Raw genomic sequence first — 18707 nt, 5'->3', positions numbered from 1 at the left:
ATTTTAACAGGGCTGGATAGACTAGATGCAGGGAGCATGTTTTCCCTGGTTGTGGAATCCAGAATAGGGGTCACAGTCTCAGCATATGGAGTAGACCATTTAGGACTGAGATGAAGGTTAATTTCTTCACTCGGAGGGTGGTGGACCTGTGGTTTTCTTTGCCACAGAAGTCTGAGGAAGGCAAGTCACTGAATGTATCTGACAAAGTGATAAATGTTTTAGATTTTAATGACATTAAGGTCTATGGGAGAAAGCAGGAACATGACATTGAGATAAAGGATCAGCCATGACTGTATTGAATGGTGGAGCAGACTCAAGGGGCTAAATGGACTACTCCTGCTTTTTGTTTCTATGCCAACTTGATGTCGTGGCAAGCATCTTGTCACTCCCATTCATGAGTTTGCCCCCATTCAATTGGCCTCACCCAAGCACCACGAACCTGCACCTGATCTTCGGCAGGCCTGTTGGCAGATTGCCGTGATGGTAGAACTAAACCCAGCCTTTGGCGTGTGTGGATGATTTTCTTAATTTTCACTCCTGAAAGGTCTGGCTCCAATTTATAGACTCTCCACCCACCCCCTCCTCCTTATCCCCACTCTTGCCCAACCCCCAAAATCAGCAGAAACATCATTGCTTGCCACCCATGCCGGCTCCCCTCAAATATCCCAAAAATATTGAGCAAGCCACCCCCTTAACTTCCTAAATTTCAAAGGACACAGGCCTAGTAGGTTTTAAAAATCTCCTCATAACGTAATCCTTGGGAGTCTAGGTAGCGTTCCTTGTTGGGAGTGCTAGGCAATGGAACTTGCCCTCCCCCCAGTGACCAGAGGAAAGTGTCTGCCTTGGTTTAAGGTCACTGATCAGTCACCATGGAGTGGCTCAGTCTCTCTTAACACACGTGGGGCTGCTGTTCTCCTCACTGTACAACTGCATTCACTCACTCGGCAGGCTAAGGGTTGGGGACCACCTGTGGTGGATTTTACTCTTGTAATCTCGAGGAAGAATCATTTCTCTCAGCCATTTTTGACCTGGAATAGTTTTGTAAAGTAATTTATCTTGAATGGAGAGAGACTGCAGACCTCTGGGGCACAAAGGGATCTGGGTTGTTCTGCTACATGAATCTTAAAGGGTAGGTACAGTGAGTGGTTAGGAAAGCAACTGGGATGTTGCCCAACAGGGAATGGAATATCAAAATGGGGAAGCTTTGCTACAATCATTCTGAAACCACAAAAATCCAGGACTACACCTGGATTTTTGTGATTTCAGGATTTGGGCAAGGGGAGGCAAAGGCGACTCAGGGCTTTGTTCCTCAGTGACCTGGAAATGCACTGCCTACCAGAGTGAAGGAATGGGAGGCGATGAATGATTTCAAAGGAAGATTGGAATGTCTCTTGAAGTGTGGTGTATGTGGTGCCTGTCTCTTTAAGAAGATGTGGCACAACTGAGTCACCTGACTTGAGAGACCAATGGGAACTGAGAGTGAGTAATCACAGCAGAGAGAATTTTCTCTCAGGTATTTTATTTCTGGGACCATGTAGTAAGCATATGGAACTGCGGCTGTGCCCCAGGCCAGCCTAAGCCTAAGAGGGTGCATAAACCTCCTATACCTAATTTTCTCTTATCAATAAATATCTTTTGTCCCAAACAAAGTCACAACATAACATGAGGGTGCTGAACTTTTAGGGGCATGGCTGGGAGTTTGGGGGGGTTGTCATTGGGAGACCATGGTGGGTAATTGGGTAATGAGACTGATTCAATTGCTTAACAGTGAACCAACCCAGACTTGATTAGCCGAATGCCTTCTTTCTGCGCTGTGATGGCTCTTTTTAATTGACTGCACACAAAGCAAGGCTGCTCAATAAGAAGCAGGGTTACAATGCCACTGCTGAGCGACAAAGTGTTCGCTTCTTTTTCTGCCGCTGGTTCAAACCTGATGCTCGGGACATCACTTGCGCCAGCAATCTTTTCTTCTAGCTCATGGTTGGCTAGGAACTGGTTGAGGTCCCCATTCTCCATGTACTCGGTGATCATGCAGAGGGGGTCATCACGCACACACACACCCAGCAAGCGAATAATGTTAGGATCCTTGAGCCGCGACATAATCTTCACCTCCTTTAGAAAGTCGTTCCTGTTGGGGGAAAGATAAAAGGTCAAGCATGGACCAAGGACTTGTCATCTTAGGAGATCTATACACAGCGACGAAACCAACAACTGGCTTTTCTGTACCACTTTTACATTGTTAAACATCTCAAAGCATCACGCTGAGGGGGTTTTTGGATCACTAACTGACCATGAGCCACATGAGGTGATATTAAGATGGGTGCCCAAAGTTTTGTTGACAGGTAGGGTTTGAGAAAGATCTAGAAAAGACTAGTGACAGAGGGCAGAAGAGAGGTAATTCCAGAGTTTGGGCAAAGGCTGTTGAAAACAGGTCTGAAGAGGCCTTGGAGAGCTTTGAAGCTGGGGGAGCTTACAGAGATTTGGACTGTGATTCTCCCAGAAAAGTTCTAAATGTTGAATTTACGGGAAAACTGTTGTAAACCATGCAGGTTTTTTCAATGTGACTTCAGACAAGAATCTCCCACATTCTATGCAATGCAACGTCACAATTGGGAATATCATTAAAAATGCAGGGAATGGAGCTGTTTCACGCTGGGAGGCTGATAACTCCAGGTCTCTGCACATGGTCAGTGGCCCTGAACTGTCAGCCTGCAGTTTGCTAGCCAGCTCGATTGCTCACCAGCCCAGGACCTTTGCAGTGCTGCCCCTCCACCCAATGCCCGATCTCCAGCCCACCCCACAACCCTCCTCCCAGACAGATCCTTGAATCCCTTTCCCCCCCAGAAAGCAGAACCCCACCCTGTCAGACCACCCCAGCTGACCACTCCCCCCAGAAAGCAGAACCCCGACTCCCAGCCCATCCCGATCACTGGCCTCCTTCCTGTCCCCATCAATTGTAATGGCAGAGTGGCAGTGGAAGCCCCTACTGATCATGCCCTAGGTCCTGCCCTCAAGAGGCCCCAGCCCCCTTGGCCCTGCCCCCTTGGCACTACCCCATGCCTGATGGGCTGTGCCAAGGTGCCCCATGGGCATGGGTACTTGGCCCCTTGAGCAGTGCTAGAGGGCCCAGGGGTCACCCACCCCAAGTCCGACCCCTGCGGGGCCCCACTTGCCCCCCCTTCACTCCAGTGGGGTCGTCCTGGTAGTTCCCTGAAAGTGAGGAGCTAATCTGAACCCCCCGGAGTGAAATACTCCTGATGGGCTGGGAGATGCTAGCAGCTCAGGAAATTCAGTTCCGGGCCTGCTAATCAGATTTAAGTTGCATTAAAAGTAGATTTAAATCACTTACCTGGTGTTCCTGCTCGTTTCCAGCACAGTTCAGATGCATAGGTTTTCCAGTGCTGGGAGATGCGCGCATGGCGGGAACATGTGATTCCCCCAGCCTGCTGCACTAAAAGATTAGTGCAACAGGATGGGAAAATCGCCCCCTTGATTTGGGAGAGGGGAGTGCATGAAGCCACGGGGGAACATGGAGGAGAGATTTGAGAACAAGGATTTTAAAATAGAGACATTACTGGATTGGGAGCCAGTGTTGGTCAGGGCAAGCACAGGGGTGAATGGGACTTAATGCGGGTTAGGATACAGGTGGCAAAAACTTTGGATGAGATCAGGGTGACGGAGGTTGGAAGGTAGTTCATTGGCACCCTGTGTGATTTGAGAGGATATGGGTGATGGAAGTTCAGTAAAGGCCAACTCCTCAATCTAAAACTGCCAAGTGCAGTTAAGCTTGAAGATCCAGAAATGGTGATTGAGAAGCGGGTGCAGCGGTTGGAGAGTCAAGGATGGAAGATACAAATTAAAATCGGAGCAAGATGTTTTGTGAGTGACAAGAGGCTAGAACTTTCTTCCATAAATGGTAATTGATGCTCAGATTTCTGATATCAAAAGGGTATTAAGTTAGAAATGAGGTCTCCGATCAACCATGATTGCACGATTGACAAAATAGATTTGAGTGCTAAAAGGACTGGCCCTGTTGCAGAGATTACTTGTGCATTTCAATTCAGCGAAAGGAGATTACTGCATAGTATTGTAACTGCTTCATTTCCTTGCCAAGAAATAGCATTCATGCACATAAACATGCGCACACAAAAACATGGATACACGTGCAATCACACATGTGCAGGCGCACGTACAAACACACACACATGCACACAAGTATGCACACATGCGCACATACACACAAGCGCACATGAGCATGTGCTTTCAACTGCCGATTTCCCCACCTGGCATTCTTAGTGGCATCTGAGCGCAGCATTTTCACTGCCACCATCAGGGGGCGACCTTTGCGGACATTGAGGGGGAATCCCAGGCTCTCCAAATCCTGAGGACTGTCCACTTCACACAGGTGAACCTAGAGGAAAGTTGGGGAGAGAATGTATTGGCTTTAGTGTGTTCCTCCACCACTGATTTCTTAAAGAATTCTGTAAGTTCTAATGAGGGAGCGAAGTCCAGGGCACTCTGCAATCCCCTCGAATCAGCCACTTGTCTCTGTTGTGAAGCCATGGATTCCTATAGCAAAAAGCAAGGCAATGTGGCCCATCCTGTCCATGGAAACTCCACCCTCATTCTTTCCCCATAGCTCTGCAAATCTTATTTTTCTCTTTATTCGAATCCAATGCTGTTCCCTTTCTAAAATTTATTACTGAATCACCCTTTCAGGCAGTGCATTTTGAATCACAACAACTTGCTGTGCAAGAGGAAATTCTCCTCATTCCCACAGCTAGCTAGTTTGCCTATTATCTCTAATCCTCTGGCTCACAACTAAAATAACTTTTGAGGCCAGTGTTTGCTTCTCTAAACTTTAGATTTATTTACATAGTCAGCAACAGTCAGACAGGTACTTCCTCATATAAACCCTGACACTTATCATAGAAATGCTCATCATAGAATCCCTACAGTGCAGAAGGAGGTCATTTGTCTCATCAAATCTGCACCGATGACAGTCCCATCCAGGCCCTCTCCCTGTAACCCCACGTATTTACCCTGCTAATCCCCCTGATAATAAGGGGAAATCTATCATGGCCAGTGAACCTAAACTGCACATCTTTGGACTGGAAGGAAACCGGAGCACCCAAAGGAAACCCATGCAGACATGGGGAGAATGTGCAAACTCCACATACACAGTCGCCCAAGGCTGGAATTGAACCCAAGCCCGTGGTTCTACCAACCACTATGCAACCGTGCTGCCCCATATTATATACACAGGCAGGGCTCCCTGATTGGACAAGCCATCACTGCCTTAATCGGGAAGGTCCACATTGTGGGTATTGTTAAAGTCATTACAAGGAACCTCTATGAAATTGGCCAGCAGAGATTGCACACCTGAATTCAGAACTGGCCTGGTATCTATCCTTTGTTTTAAAGTAAAGTTTAAAGTTTATTTATTTATTAGTCACAAGTAAGGCTTACGCACTGCAGTGAAGTTACTGTGAAATTCTCCTAGTTACTACTCTCCGGCACCTGTTTGGGTTAATCCACCTAATCATCATGTCTTTCAGACTGTGGGAAGAAATTGGAGCTCCCAGAGGAAACCCACACAGACACGGGGAGAAACTCAACACCGACAGTGATCCAAGCCGGCAATCGAACCCGGGTCCTTAGTGCTATGAGGCAGCAGTGCTAATCACTGTGCTACCGTGCTGCCCAGTATTTTCATTTATGTGGGGGGGGCATCAGACAGCTTCACTCATTGGCATGGCACTGTCGCCCACATGCCAATGGGTGAGGCCTGCTCTAAGGATAAATACCAAAATCTACGGAATTTAATGTAGAGAGATGGAGGAAGAATGAAGAAAGATAATACAAAATTAGAAGCACAATTTTAAAGGTGTTGTAGGAACAGAGAGACGTGCAGGTGTACATGAGAACGTGCAAACTCCACACACTGACAGTCACCCAAGGCCGGAATTGAACCCAGGTATTTGGCGCTGAGGCGGCAGTGCTAACCACCATGCCATCCCTGACGTTACCACTGTGCCACCATCTCCCCAGTAATTGCATTGAATTCTGAGCACCATACTTTTGGAAGGACAACAAGGCCTTAGGAGAGAGAGTGCTCAGAAGGGATTTATCAAAATGATACCAAGAGGGGCAATGGAGAAGCTGGGGTTGTTCTACTTGCAGCAGAACAGGTCCAGGAGGAAATTGAATGGTGATGTTAAAAATTGCAAAGGGTTTTAACAGCAAATAAGGAGAAACTGTTTCTGGTGGTAGGTGGTGCTGGTAGCTGAAGAGCACAGAGTCACCGTGGCAAGAGAACCGGAAGGGAGATGAGAAAGACTTTTTGGTGCAGTGAGATAATACAGCCCACAAAGGCGGAGGAAGCAGATTCAATGAAAACTTTCCAATGGGAACACTTGAAGGGAAAAATTTATGTGCTCCATTGAGAAAGGGTAAGGAATGTGACCAGCTGGACAGCCCCTTTTCAAGAGCCAATGGAGACAGCCTCCTTTGCTCTTTAGCGTTTTGCATATTTGCCACGGCAGGTCAGTTCATCGGTTGGTTCTGGCTCAATTGTGCACAATGCCTGCCCATTGCTGACTCAGCAGAGACTCTCTGCCCAATTTCACCCAACTACATTCAAGTCACCATCCGCTGTTTGAATGGTTGCCACTTGGAGCTTGGGACTATTTTAAATGATCAACAGGCAATAGTTTATTCACAAGTCCTTTCGTAAAGGCTTCAAATTGATTTTTAAAATATCTCCCTGCCACCATCCTTACAACTTACCTCCCCAAACTGCCCCTCCCCCAGTTTCTCTCGGAAAACAAGCCGTTGTCGTGGAAATTCACCGACAGCAATGTCCTTCCCGGCCAACGCATCGATGGTGATGGCTGGTACAGCATAGGTGTTATTCCCGGTCACTCCCTGCAGGTTGATGATATCTGCCTCAGCGTAGTGTGGCACATTGTTCTGGAATCCAGTTTGGAAGGCCACCTTGGTGAGGTCAGGCTCTGCGTACTCCCCATTGCAGGCTGAAAGAGAAAGGAGAGAATGAATAATCTATCCCCGTAATGTCAGTCGCCTCTGCCTTAGTCCATCAACTTTTTAAAAAATTCATTCAGCGACATGGATGTCGCTGGCTGGCCAGCATTTATTGTCCATTCTTAGTTACCCTTGGAGGGCAGTTGAAAGTCAACTACATTGCTTTGGGTCTGGATCAGACCGGATATGGACTTCTTTCCCTAAAGGACAGTCATGAACCAGATGTGTTTTTCCGGCAGTCAACAATAGTTTCATAACCATTAGTAGATTTTTCATTCCAGATGTTTTTATTGAATTCAGATTCCAACATCTGCCATAGCAGGATTCAAACCTGGATCCCCAGAACATTTGCTGAGTTTTGGGATTAATAGTCTAGTGATAATACCACTAGGCTGCCGAATATCTCCTCATTTGTACCACTGTACCACCCTGGCAAACAGGGTGGTACAGTGGTTACTTGGCAGGGACCTGGGTTCAATTCCAGCCTTGGGTGACTGTCTAACCTGCACATCTTTGGATTGTGGAGGAAACCGGAGAAAACCCACACAGACATAGAGAGAACGTGCAAACTCCACACAGACAGTTATCCAAGGCTGGCATCAAACCTGGGTCCCTGGCGCTGTGAGGCAGCAGTGCTAATCACTGTGCCACTATAGTGTAAACATGAAGGTGTAATCACTGTATACATGAATGAATATTGATTGGGTAACCGTATTAAAGTACTAAATCATGTTAATTTGTGACTGGTAAATGTAACTGAACTATAACAGTATAAGAATACTGTAGCTGATTGGGAAGCTTATACTTCATCTTGTGTGGGTATAGGTTCCCTTGTCTGCACAAATAAATCAAAGAAACTTCAGGCTCATCTGGTCTCTGTGGAATTGGAGGGTACTGATTCTCTCCCTTTCAATTCTAACAAGTAAGAAAAAGTAAAGGGGATAGAGACACCATCCATTAACTAGAAAGGTTAAAAACAGCATCAAACTTAAAAAAGCATATAATCATGCAAAAACAGGTGGAAGGACGGTAAGAAGATTGGAGGAATAGAAGGAACAGCAAAGGTTGAGTGAAATCAATAAGGAGGGAAAGGTTATAGTACAAGCAAAAGCTAGCCAGAAGTATAAAAACAGACAGTAAAAGTTTCTCTCATATTAACTAAGTGAGAATTAATATTATGGAAACTGAGTCTGGAGAGCCGATCATGGAAAACAAGGAAGTAGCAGATGAATTGAACAGGTATTTTGCATCAGTCTTCACTGTTGTGGATACAAGTAACACCTCAGAAACTGCTATAAACCAGGAAATAGAGGGGAGGAACTCAGGAAAATTATAGTCATCAGTGAACTAAGTAGGACTGAGTGAATTGTTGGGGCTGACAAATCCTTGCATCCTGATGGACTTCATCCTAGAATCTTTGAAGAAGTGTCTAATGAAATAGTTGGTGCACTGGTTTTAATTATCCAAAATCCCAAATTCCAGAAAGGTCCATTGGATTGGAAATTGGCAAATGTAATTCCATTATTCAGAAAAGGAGGGAGACAGAAGGCAGGAAACAACAGACCAATTAGCTGTTGTTGGGAAAATATTCAAAGCTATTACTAAAGAATCTATGGCAGGACACTTGGATAAATTCAAGGTAATCTGACAGAGTCAACATGGTTTTGTGAAAGATAAATCATGTTTAACCAATTTATTGGAGTTTTTTGAGGAAGCAATGTGCTGTGGATAAAGAGATAAAGTGGATGTATTATACTTAGATTTGCAGAGGGCATTTTATAAAGTGCCACATCAAAGGTTATTGCAGAAAATGGTATAGGGGTAACGTATTGGCATAGATAAAACATTGGCTGGTGAACAGGAAGCAGAGAGTAAGCAGAAATGTGTATTTTTCGAATTGGCAAGATGTAACAAGTGTGCCACAAGGATCAGTGCTGGGGCCGCAACTGTTTCCAGTTTGTGTAAATCACTTGAAGGAAGGGATTGAAGGGATGGTGGCTAAATTTGCTGATGACACAACGATAATAAGGAATGTAAGTTGTGACGAGGATATAAGGAGGCTTCAAAGAGATATAGATAGGTTGAGTGAGTGGGAAGATATCTTTAAATTTGCTGATGTCACAAAGAAAAGTAGGAGGACATAAGGAGGCTACAAAAAGATAGGTTAAGTGAGTGGGTAAAAATCCAGCAAGTGGAGCATAATGCGGGTAAAATGTGAAGTTGTCCATTTTCGCAGGAAGAATAAAAAAGCATATTATCTAAATGGTGAGAAGTTACAGAGATATGAGATGCAGAGAGATCTGGGTATCTAGTGCATGAATCAAAAGGCCAATATGCAAGTACAGCAAATAATTAGGAACGCTAATAGAATGTTATCAGTTATGGTGATGGGAAGTAAATACAAAAATAGGGAAGTTATGCTCCAGTTTTTCAGAGCACTGGTGAAACCACATTTGGAGTGCTGTGTACAATATTGATCACCTTATTACAGGAAGGATATAAATGCATTAGAAGCAGTTTAGAGAAGGTTTCCCAGACTAATGTCATGAATGGGAGGTTGTCTTCTGCTGAAAGATTGAACAGGCTAGGCATTTATCTGCTGAAGTTGACAAGAGGAAGAGACAACTTGATTGAAACAAGATACTGAGGGAACTGGATAGAGTGGATGTGGAGATTCCTCATGTGGCAGAACCTACAACTAGGGGGTCAAGGTTTAATATGAAGATGTCACTCATTTAAAATTGAGATTAGGTGATATTTATTCCCTGAGAGAGTTACAAGTCTCTGGAGCTCTCTTCCTGAAAAGGTGGTGGAAGCAAAATCTTTGAATTTTTTTAAGGCTGAGGTGGATAGATTCTTGAGAAGCCAGGGGGAGCGACAGGTTATCGGGGGTAGGTGGGATGCAGATTTGAGGATACTGTCAGATTAACCGTGATTTTATTAAATTGCGGAACAGGCTTAAGGGGGCCAAATGGCCTAACTCCTGCTCCATGCTTTATGTGTTCACAAACTGATATTTCTTTCTCCTTCATATATTTCTCTAACCTACCATTAACCATATCTATGTAGAAGAATGAGGGAACCTAATCGTAAAATGTGTACTTGGTTGTTTGAGGAGCGAAATAAATGTATTATCCTCCCACACAGTAAAGGTGCTTTAAGCAAAGCACAAATCAAACTACTCTGGACATGGAAGCATGGTGATTACGTTGCTGGACCAGTAATCCAGAGACCCAGGCTAATGCTTTGAGGGACAAGGGTTCAAAACTCACAGCAGCTGGTGAAGCTTTCCAGAAGTGAGGCGAGGGTAATTGGCCTTGACATCAAGGCAGCATTTGACCAAGTGTGGCATCAAGGAGCCCGAGCAAAGCTGGAATTGATGGAAATCAGGGAAAAAAATCTCTGCTGGTTTGTGTCATGCATGGAAAAAAGGAAGGGGTCAATCATCCCAGTCCGAGGACATCACTGTAGGTTAGTATCCTAGGCCCAATCATCTTCAGTTGCTTCATTAATTTTTTTCTCCATAACAAAGTTAGAAGTGGGGATATTTCCTGATGACAGCACAACGTTTAGCACCACTCATGACTCCTCAGATACTGAAAGCAGTCCATTCGCATATGCAGCAAAACCTAGGTGATATTTAGGCTTGGGCTGACAAGTGGTACTTATCATCTGTGCGCATAAGTGCCAGGCAATTACCTTCTCCATTAAGGGAGAATCCAATCGTCTCCCTGTAACAGTCAATGTCATTACTATGACTGAACCCCGCACTATCAACATCCTGGAGGTTAACATTGATCAGAAACTGAACTGGACGAGCCACATAAATGCTGGGACTACAAGAGCAGACACAGTAAGAAGTCTCACAACACCAGATTAAAGTCCAACAAGTTTATTTGGTAGCAAAAGCCTTCTGAGCTTTTGAGATTTCACTAACTGTCCTTAAAATCTCACTAACTGTCTGGCTGGAGACAATACACATCTCTTTAACCTGTGCTTAACCCTCTCTCCACTCACATTGTTTGTACCTTTAAGACTTGATTATCTGTAGAGACTCGCATTCCAACCATTATTTTATAAATTGATTTTATGTCTTTATATGCCCTGTTTGTGAACTGAAATCCCACTCACCTAATGAAGGAGCAGCGCTTCGGAAGCTAGTGGCTTTTACTACCAAATAAACCTGTTGGATTTTAACTTGGTGTTTTGAGACTTCTTACTATGTTTACCCCAGTCCAGCACCAGCATCTCCACATCATGGCTACAAGAGCAGGTCAGAGGCTGGGAATTTTGCTGTTACTAACTCACCTCCTGATTCCCCAAAGCCTGTCCACCATCAACAAGGCACAAGTCAGGAGTGTGATAAAATACTCTCCACTTGCCTAGATGAGTGCAGCTCCAACAACACTCAAGAAGCTTGACATCATCCAGGACAAAGCAGCCTGCTTGATCTCGATACCCCATTCAACCACTTTTAACATCTACTCCCTCCACCACCGACAGTAGTGGCAATGTGTACCAATGTGTATGCATTGCAGCAACTCAGTGCTCAAAAGCTGGAGCAGACGAGTGAAGGAGCAGAGAGACAGGTAAGAAATTACCTGTTAAAAACCTGTTTAAATAAGTTTAAAGCACTTTCGTAGTAAGAACTTACCTTGTAGAACTGTTTAAATCATTTAAAAGCATTTTTGCGGGCTTTTTGTATTTACCGCTTTAAGAATTCTAAGGGAGTGGATAGCAGGGATTTGTGGGGGAGCAGGCTTTAAAACAGCGCCAGGTTTAAAAGGAGGCCTGGTGTAGACAGAGGGCAGCGTCGGAGTGGACAGCGGAGTGAGATGGAAGCAGAGTGAGCTACTAGGGCTTAAGAGCAAAAGGGCTGGGGAGAAAAAGGGCCAGGTAAGTTCGTGTTGAAATTTTCAATATTACTACAGTGAATAATGGAGGGGCATGTGATGTGTTGTTTCTGTATGATGTGGGAGCTGGTGGACCCCAGGGTCCATCCCAGTGACCATGTCTGCAGTAAGTGCAGGTTGCTGGAGGAGCTCCAGCTCAAGGTAGATGAGCTGGCCTCTGAGCTACAGACACTGAGGCTCATCAGGGGGAGAGAGGGTGCCATTGTCAATGGGGTGCAAGTGACATCCAGCCCCCCTAGACTGGCTAACTCTAAGGGTCAGGAACAAGAGGGGGCTGCTGAGAGAAGGAAGGAGGGTGGAGAGCGGAGGAAGGAGGGTGGGGAGCGGAGGAAGGAGGGTGGGGAGCGGAGGAAGGAGGGTGGGGAGCGGAGGAAGGAGGGTGGGGAGCGGAGGAAGGAGGGTGGGAGCAGATGCCTCAGCCTCTCAATCTGCATAACAGGGTTGAGGTTCTTGCTTCCAGTCTGGACGAGAACGAGGGAGGTGAGGTTGGTGAGCAAACTGCACACAGTACAGTGATGCAGACGCAGGACATAGGCAAAGAGAAGGTGAAAAGGAACGTAGTAGTAATTGGGGATAGTGGTGTTAAGGGTATTGACACTGTCCTTTGTCACAATGACAAAGTGCACAGAAGGGTGTGTTGTCTGCCTGGTGCTCGGGTCCGGGATGTCACATCTGGGCTGCAGAGGAACCTGGAATGGGAGGGTGAGAATCTGGTCGTTGTGGTACATGTGGGTGCCAACGACGTAGGCAAAATGCAAACTGAGGATCTGGGGAGGGAGTATGAAAAGCTGGGAATGGAATTAAAAAGTAGAACCAACAAGGTGGTTATCTCTGGGCTACTGCCTGAACCGAGTGCAGACGGGCGTAAGGTTGATAAGATTAAGGAAGTGAATGGGTGGCTCAGGGATTGGTGTGGGAGGAATGGGTTTGAATTTATGGGGCATTGGCATCAGTATTGGGGTAGGTGGGACTTGTTCAGGTGGGATGGGGTTGGTCTGAACTGTGCTGGGACCAGAGTCCTGGCGAATCATGTAAATAGGACTGTAGACAGGGCTTTAAACTAATTGGGGGTGGGGGGGGAGGGTGCAAGGGTAGGTGACATTACGGGGTCTAAAGTTAAGGAGAGGGTACAGGTAAGGGAAGAGGCCGAGGATGTCCCAATAATAAAGGGAGTAGGGGGCGTGAGTATGGTTGGTGGTGTTCTGGCAAATAGGGTCCAGGTGAAGGCTGGGATGAAGGCACTTTATCTGAATGCACGAAGCATTCGGAATAAAGTGGATGAGCTGGTGGTGCAGATCAGCACAAATGGATATGATCTGGTGGCCATTACAGAGACGTGGCTGCAAGGTGACAGGGACTGGGAGCTGAATGTCCAGGGGTATCAAGTGTTTAGGAAGGATAGGTGGGAGGAAAAAGGGGGGTGCGTAGCTCTGCTGATTAAGGATAGCATCAGGGTGGTAGCAAGGGATGATATAGGAACCAAAGAGCAGAACGTGGAATCATTGTGGGTGGAGATTAGGAACAGCAAAGGGAGGAAGACGCTGGTGGGTGTCGTCTATAGGCCCCCGAATAATGATCTGGAGGTGGGGCGGGCTGTTAACGCGCAAACAAGTGCGGTGTGCAGGAATGGAACGGCAATAATTATGGGGGATTTCAATCTACATATTGATTGGTCGACCCATGTTGGACGCGGTGGGCTCGAGGAGGAGTTCTTGGAATGCTGCTGGGATAGTTTCCTTGAACAGTGTGTGTTGGAGCCGACGAGGGAGCGAGCTATCTTGGATCTGGTGTTATGTAATGAGGCGGGTAGAATTAGGGACCTTGTGGTGAAGGATCCTCTTGGGGAGAGTGATCATTGTATGGTGGAGTTTCTGGTGCAGATGGAGGAGGAGAAAGTGGGTTCCTGGACACGCGTCCTTTGTTTGAACAGAGGATGAGAGAAGAATTGGCGAATGTTGACTGGGGGAGCGCGTTGGAAGGTAGGTCTGCTGAGGAGCAGTGGAGGATCTTTAAGGAGATCTTTCTTGGTGCTCAGCAGAAATTTATTCCGATGGTTAAAAAGGACCGTAGGAGGAGAGGTAATGAGCCGTGGATAACGAAGGAGGTAAAGGAAAGTGTTAAATTAAAAGCAGAGGCGTTTAGAGTAGCTAAGACTAGTGGGCGAGAAGAGGATTGGGAGAGGTTTAAAGAGGTTTAAAGATTGACAAAGAAGTTGATAAAGAAGAGTAGGAGAAACTATGAAGCTGGGCTAGCGCTTAATATAAAAAAGGATAGCAAGAGTTTTTATAAATATATAAAAAGGAAGAGGCTGGCTAGGGTGAACGTTGGACCCTTAGAGGATGAGAGGGGGGACTTAGTGGTAAGGGATGGGGAAATGGCTGAGGTCTTGAATAACTTTTTTGTTTCGGTCTTCACGGAGGAGGACGTGAATAATTTGTCGGGTGTTAGCGATGGAAAGGTGGTAGGACTGGAGGGTCTCAATGACATTATTGTTACTAGAGAGGCGGTGCTCGACAGACTGGAGGGACTGATTGTGGACAAGTCCCCAGGACTGGATGGAATGCATCCAAGGGTTCTGAAAGAAATGGCGGAGGTGATAGTGGATGCCTTGGTGGTTATTTTCCAAACGTCGCTGGATTCCGGGGAAGTGCCGGAAGATTGGAAAACGGCTAATGTTACGCCGTTGTTTAAGAAGGGTGGCAAGCAAAAGGCAGGGAATTATAGGCCGGTTAGTTTAACGTCTGTTGTAGGTAAAATGTTAGAATCCGTCATCAAGGAGGAAATAGCGAGGCATCTTGAGGGGAATTGCTTGATAGAGCAGACGCAGCATGGTTTTGTTAAGGGGAAGTCGTTTCTGACAAATTTATTGGAGTTCTATGAGGATGTGTCTAGGGCGGTAGATAGAGGAGAGCCGGTGGATGTGGTCTTTCTTGATTTTCAGAAGGCGTTTGACAAGGTACCTCACAAGAGGTTATTGCAGAAGGTAAGGGGGCATGGAGTTGAATGCCCCGCCATTCAATAAGATCATGGCTGATCTGTCGTGGCTCAGTTCCACATTCCCGCCTTCTCCCCATAACCCTTAATCCCCTTGCCTATCAAAAACCTATCAACCCGCGTCTTAAAAATATTGAGCGAGGCAGCCTCCACCACTTCAACGGGCAGAGAATTCCAGAGATTCACCACCCTTTGAGTGAAGAAGTTCCTCCTCAACTCCGTTCTAAACTGCCCCCCCTTTATCCTGAGGCTGTGCCCTCTAGTCCTACTGTCCTTTCTGCATGGGAAGAGCCTCTCCACCTCTATCCTATCTATCCCATTCAACATCTTATACGTCTCAATGAGATCTCCCCTCATTCTTCTAAACTCTAACGAGTACAAGCCTAGTTTATTCAGCCTCTCCTCATAGCTCAACCCCCTCAACTCCGGTATCAGCCTAGTAAACCTCCTCTGCACTCCCTCCAAGGCCAAAATATCCTTGCGTAAGTGCGGCGACCAAAACTGCACATAGTACTCCAGCTGCGGCCTCACCAGTGCCCTGTACAGTTGCAGCAAGACCTCCCTACTTTTATATTCAATCCCCTTTGCTATGAAGGCCAGCATCCCATTCGCCTTCCTGACCACCTGCTGCACTTGCAGCCTGGGTTTTTGCGACTCATGCACAAGGACCCCGAGGTCCCTCTGCACCGTTGCATGCTGCAGTTTTTCGCCACATAAGTAATAGTCCTTCCTACCATTATTCCTGCCAAAGTGGACGACCTCACATTTGCCAACATTAAATTCCATTTGCCAGTTCCTGGCCCATTCGCCCAGCCTATCTAGATCCCTCTGCAGAATCTGCACACCCTCCGCACAATTTGCCGTTCCACCAGTCTTGGTGTCATCAGCAAATTTTGACACCATACACTCAGTTCCCTCCTCCAGATCATCTATATAAATGGTAAATAGCTGAGACCCCAGCACCGACCCCTGGGGCACTCCACTCGTCACCAACCGCCAATCCGAATAGCACCCATTGACCCCCACTCTCTGCCTCCTATTTGACAGCCAATCCTCTATCCACGCTAACACCCTACCCCCAACTCCATGTCCCCTGACCTTCTGCAATAACCTCTTGTGAGGCACCTTGTCAAACGCCTTCTGAAAATCAAGAAAGACCACATCCACCGGCTCTCCTCTATCCACCGCCCTAGACACATCCTCATAGAACTCCAACAAATTTGTCAGACGCGACTTCCCCTTAACGAAACCGTGCTGCGTCTGCTCTACCAAACAATTCTCCTCAAGATGCCTCGCTATTTTCTCCTTGATCACGGATTCTAACATTTTACCTACAACAGACGTTAAACTAACCGGCCTATAATTCCCTGCCTTTTGCCTGGCACCCTTCTTAAACAACGGCGTAACATTAGCCGTTTTCCAATCTTCCGGCACTTCCCCGGAATCCAGCGACGTTTGGAAAATAATTAGGGATTAAAGTAATTAGTAATTAGGGATGGACAGTAAATGCTGGGCCCAGCCAGTGTCACCCACATCCCTTGAACAAATAAATATTAAAAAATAATATCATGTATATACACATGTGGGCTCTACATTCCTTGCCCTAGGTACTAAGATAAAAATCGGGTGGTAACACGTGGTATGTGAAGTTATGTGTAGTCCAGTTTTTAAGATACCTTACCCTTCCAGGGGCAATTCCAACCAGCACCCTTTTTCTCATGCAGTATAAATTGTTCTCTCTAAAATTTGGTATTCTAGCTTCTGCCCTGATGAGTTACAGATGAAAAGGTGTGACATCATGGCTGTTTTTACAGTGATACTCAAGTTCTGTGCTACCAAGCATCTATTTATAAGTCAAGTTAAGGTTTTTCTTTAACACCCATTCTTTATAGCATGAGAGTCAACAACAGTTACACTATGGGCAATTTTCACCTAATTCCCTGGGTGGGTTTCCGTGAGATTTCTGGTTTGATACACCTGCTTAGTAATACTCTACTACTAACTATGTCAGAGGCAGGTCAAAAGGGAACCAGCTTTGTCCCTGCTCCTCCCACTCCTGCCATCCCTTCAATTTCATAATGAGTGGGTGGGAATAAAATAGATCCAATAGTGTGTAAATAGTGTGCAAACTGCCCTTGTCTAATAGTACCAAAAGGGATAGTGTTGCATCATCTTTCCTCATCTAAATTGACCATTATGACCCTCTACCCTTCTCCCTTGTTCCTGGTCTAGCTTCCCCTCAAATGTATCCATACTATTTACTTCTGTGGTATCGAGTTCCACAATTCTCATCACTCTTTACATAAAGTAGTTTCTTCTGGATTGGATTTCTTGCTATTTTACATTGATGGACTCTAGTTACCCTCTTCCCCATGAGAGGAAACATTCTTCAGCCTCTCATAATTTAAAAATCTCTCTAATAGGTTGCCCCTTAGTTTTTTGTTTTTCAATGATAAAAGAGACCCAGTCCGTTAATCCTGTCCTGATATGCATAGCCACCCACTTCTTGCATCATTTTGCTAAATATTCTTTGCATCCTCTACATCCTCTTTAATAATATTGCGGCTAGAACTGCTCACAGTACTCTATCTGTGGTCTAACCAGAATTCTGTATGGGTCTAGCATAATTCTGTGCTAGAGAATTCTAGAACTTGGGGACATAGATTCAAGATAAGTGGCAGTAGGTGTAGAGGAAACATGAGGAAGAACTTCTTTATGCAGAGGGTGGTAGCGTCTGGAATTTGTTGCCCGAGTTGGTAGTGGAGGCAGAAACCCTAAACTTTTTCAAGAAGTCCCTGGATTTGCACCTTAAGTCCTGTAAGAGCTATGGGCCAGGTGCAGGAAGGTGGGATTAGAAAGAGCACTTGGGTGTCATCAGGATGCATGGACAAGACAGACTGAATGACCTCCTTCTATGCTGTAACTTTTTTGTGGTTCTAATTGCCTTTTCTTTCAATTTTTGTCCTCCAAAAGTAAAGCCTGGAGCTTGTGTTTTTTTGATTGTCTTGCTAAAAATGAAGAGGGGGGGCATTTACCGCCCCCACTTTTAGTGGACGGGAATGATGGAGGGAGTGGAGAATTGAGGGGGAGTCCCAAAACAGGCTTTTGTACCGACAGGATTTCCACACTGTATTGTCTGCCCGTACTCCCATTCGGGCTAGTGATGTAGACTGACGGGGAGCCCATTTGAATATATTTTAATATAATTAGTGGGTCTCCCCTACGTAACACGTAGGAAAGCATCTCCCCTCCCCTGCCACCCCGACCTCTCCCCACTTGGGCAGTGTGATGTCATGTCAGCAAGGTTTGCAAAAGGTTTTTAAAAATGGGGAGCTGGTGAACAGAATGTGCAGGGTTGCACAGGTAAGCCCAGCCCCCCAGCCGGGTGAGGGACATGCCCAGGCAATATCTTGGCAGTGCCCCCTTATAGTGGTCCTGTGGGGGATTGGGGCGGGGAGGGGGGAAATTCTTCAATTCTTTAAAAAATGGCACCCGGATCTATCAGGAGCTGATGTTGCTAGCAGGGCAGGCACCAATGTTAAATATTGGGAAGATTTGAAGCCACTGTTCTTGGTCCCCCATTCCAAACTTCCTGCCTCAGTTACTGACTCTATTCCTCTCCCTGATTGCAGTCTGAGATCAAACTTCGGTGCCACATCCTAAGAAAGGCTACCGCCCTCAGGTTCAGGTCATCACAAAGACCTCCTGTTTCCACTTCTGTAACATGGCTCAAATTTACCTGTCTCGGTCCTCTGC

The 18707-nt window shown here is 46.0% G+C and overlaps 1 protein-coding gene across 9 annotated transcripts in view; it reads right to left on the bottom strand.

The window, feature by feature from the left end:
• LOC145348154 (discoidin domain-containing receptor 2-like) overlaps positions 1 to 18707 on the bottom strand; it is a 180370-nt gene that overhangs the window by 13466 nt on the left and 148197 nt on the right. For all 9 annotated transcript variants that reach the window (XM_080196332.1, XM_080196335.1, XM_080196331.1 and 6 more), the window contains 3 exons: positions 6790 to 7034; positions 4284 to 4411; positions 1931 to 2128 (listed from right to left, as the gene is read on the bottom strand). In XM_080196332.1, coding sequence (XP_080052458.1) covers positions 1931 to 2128; positions 4284 to 4411; positions 6790 to 7034 — 571 coding nt within the window. The remainder of the gene's footprint in view (positions 1 to 1930; positions 2129 to 4283; positions 4412 to 6789; positions 7035 to 18707) is intronic.

The sequence above is a fragment of the Carcharhinus amblyrhynchos genome, chromosome 9 (genome assembly GCF_965287045.1).
Source record: "Carcharhinus amblyrhynchos chromosome 9, sCarAmb.v2.hapA, whole genome shotgun sequence".
NCBI lineage: Eukaryota > Metazoa > Chordata > Chondrichthyes > Carcharhiniformes > Carcharhinidae > Carcharhinus > Carcharhinus amblyrhynchos.
The sequence above is the reverse complement of the archived record's forward strand: the minus strand, read 5'-3'. Positions and strand labels throughout refer to the sequence as shown.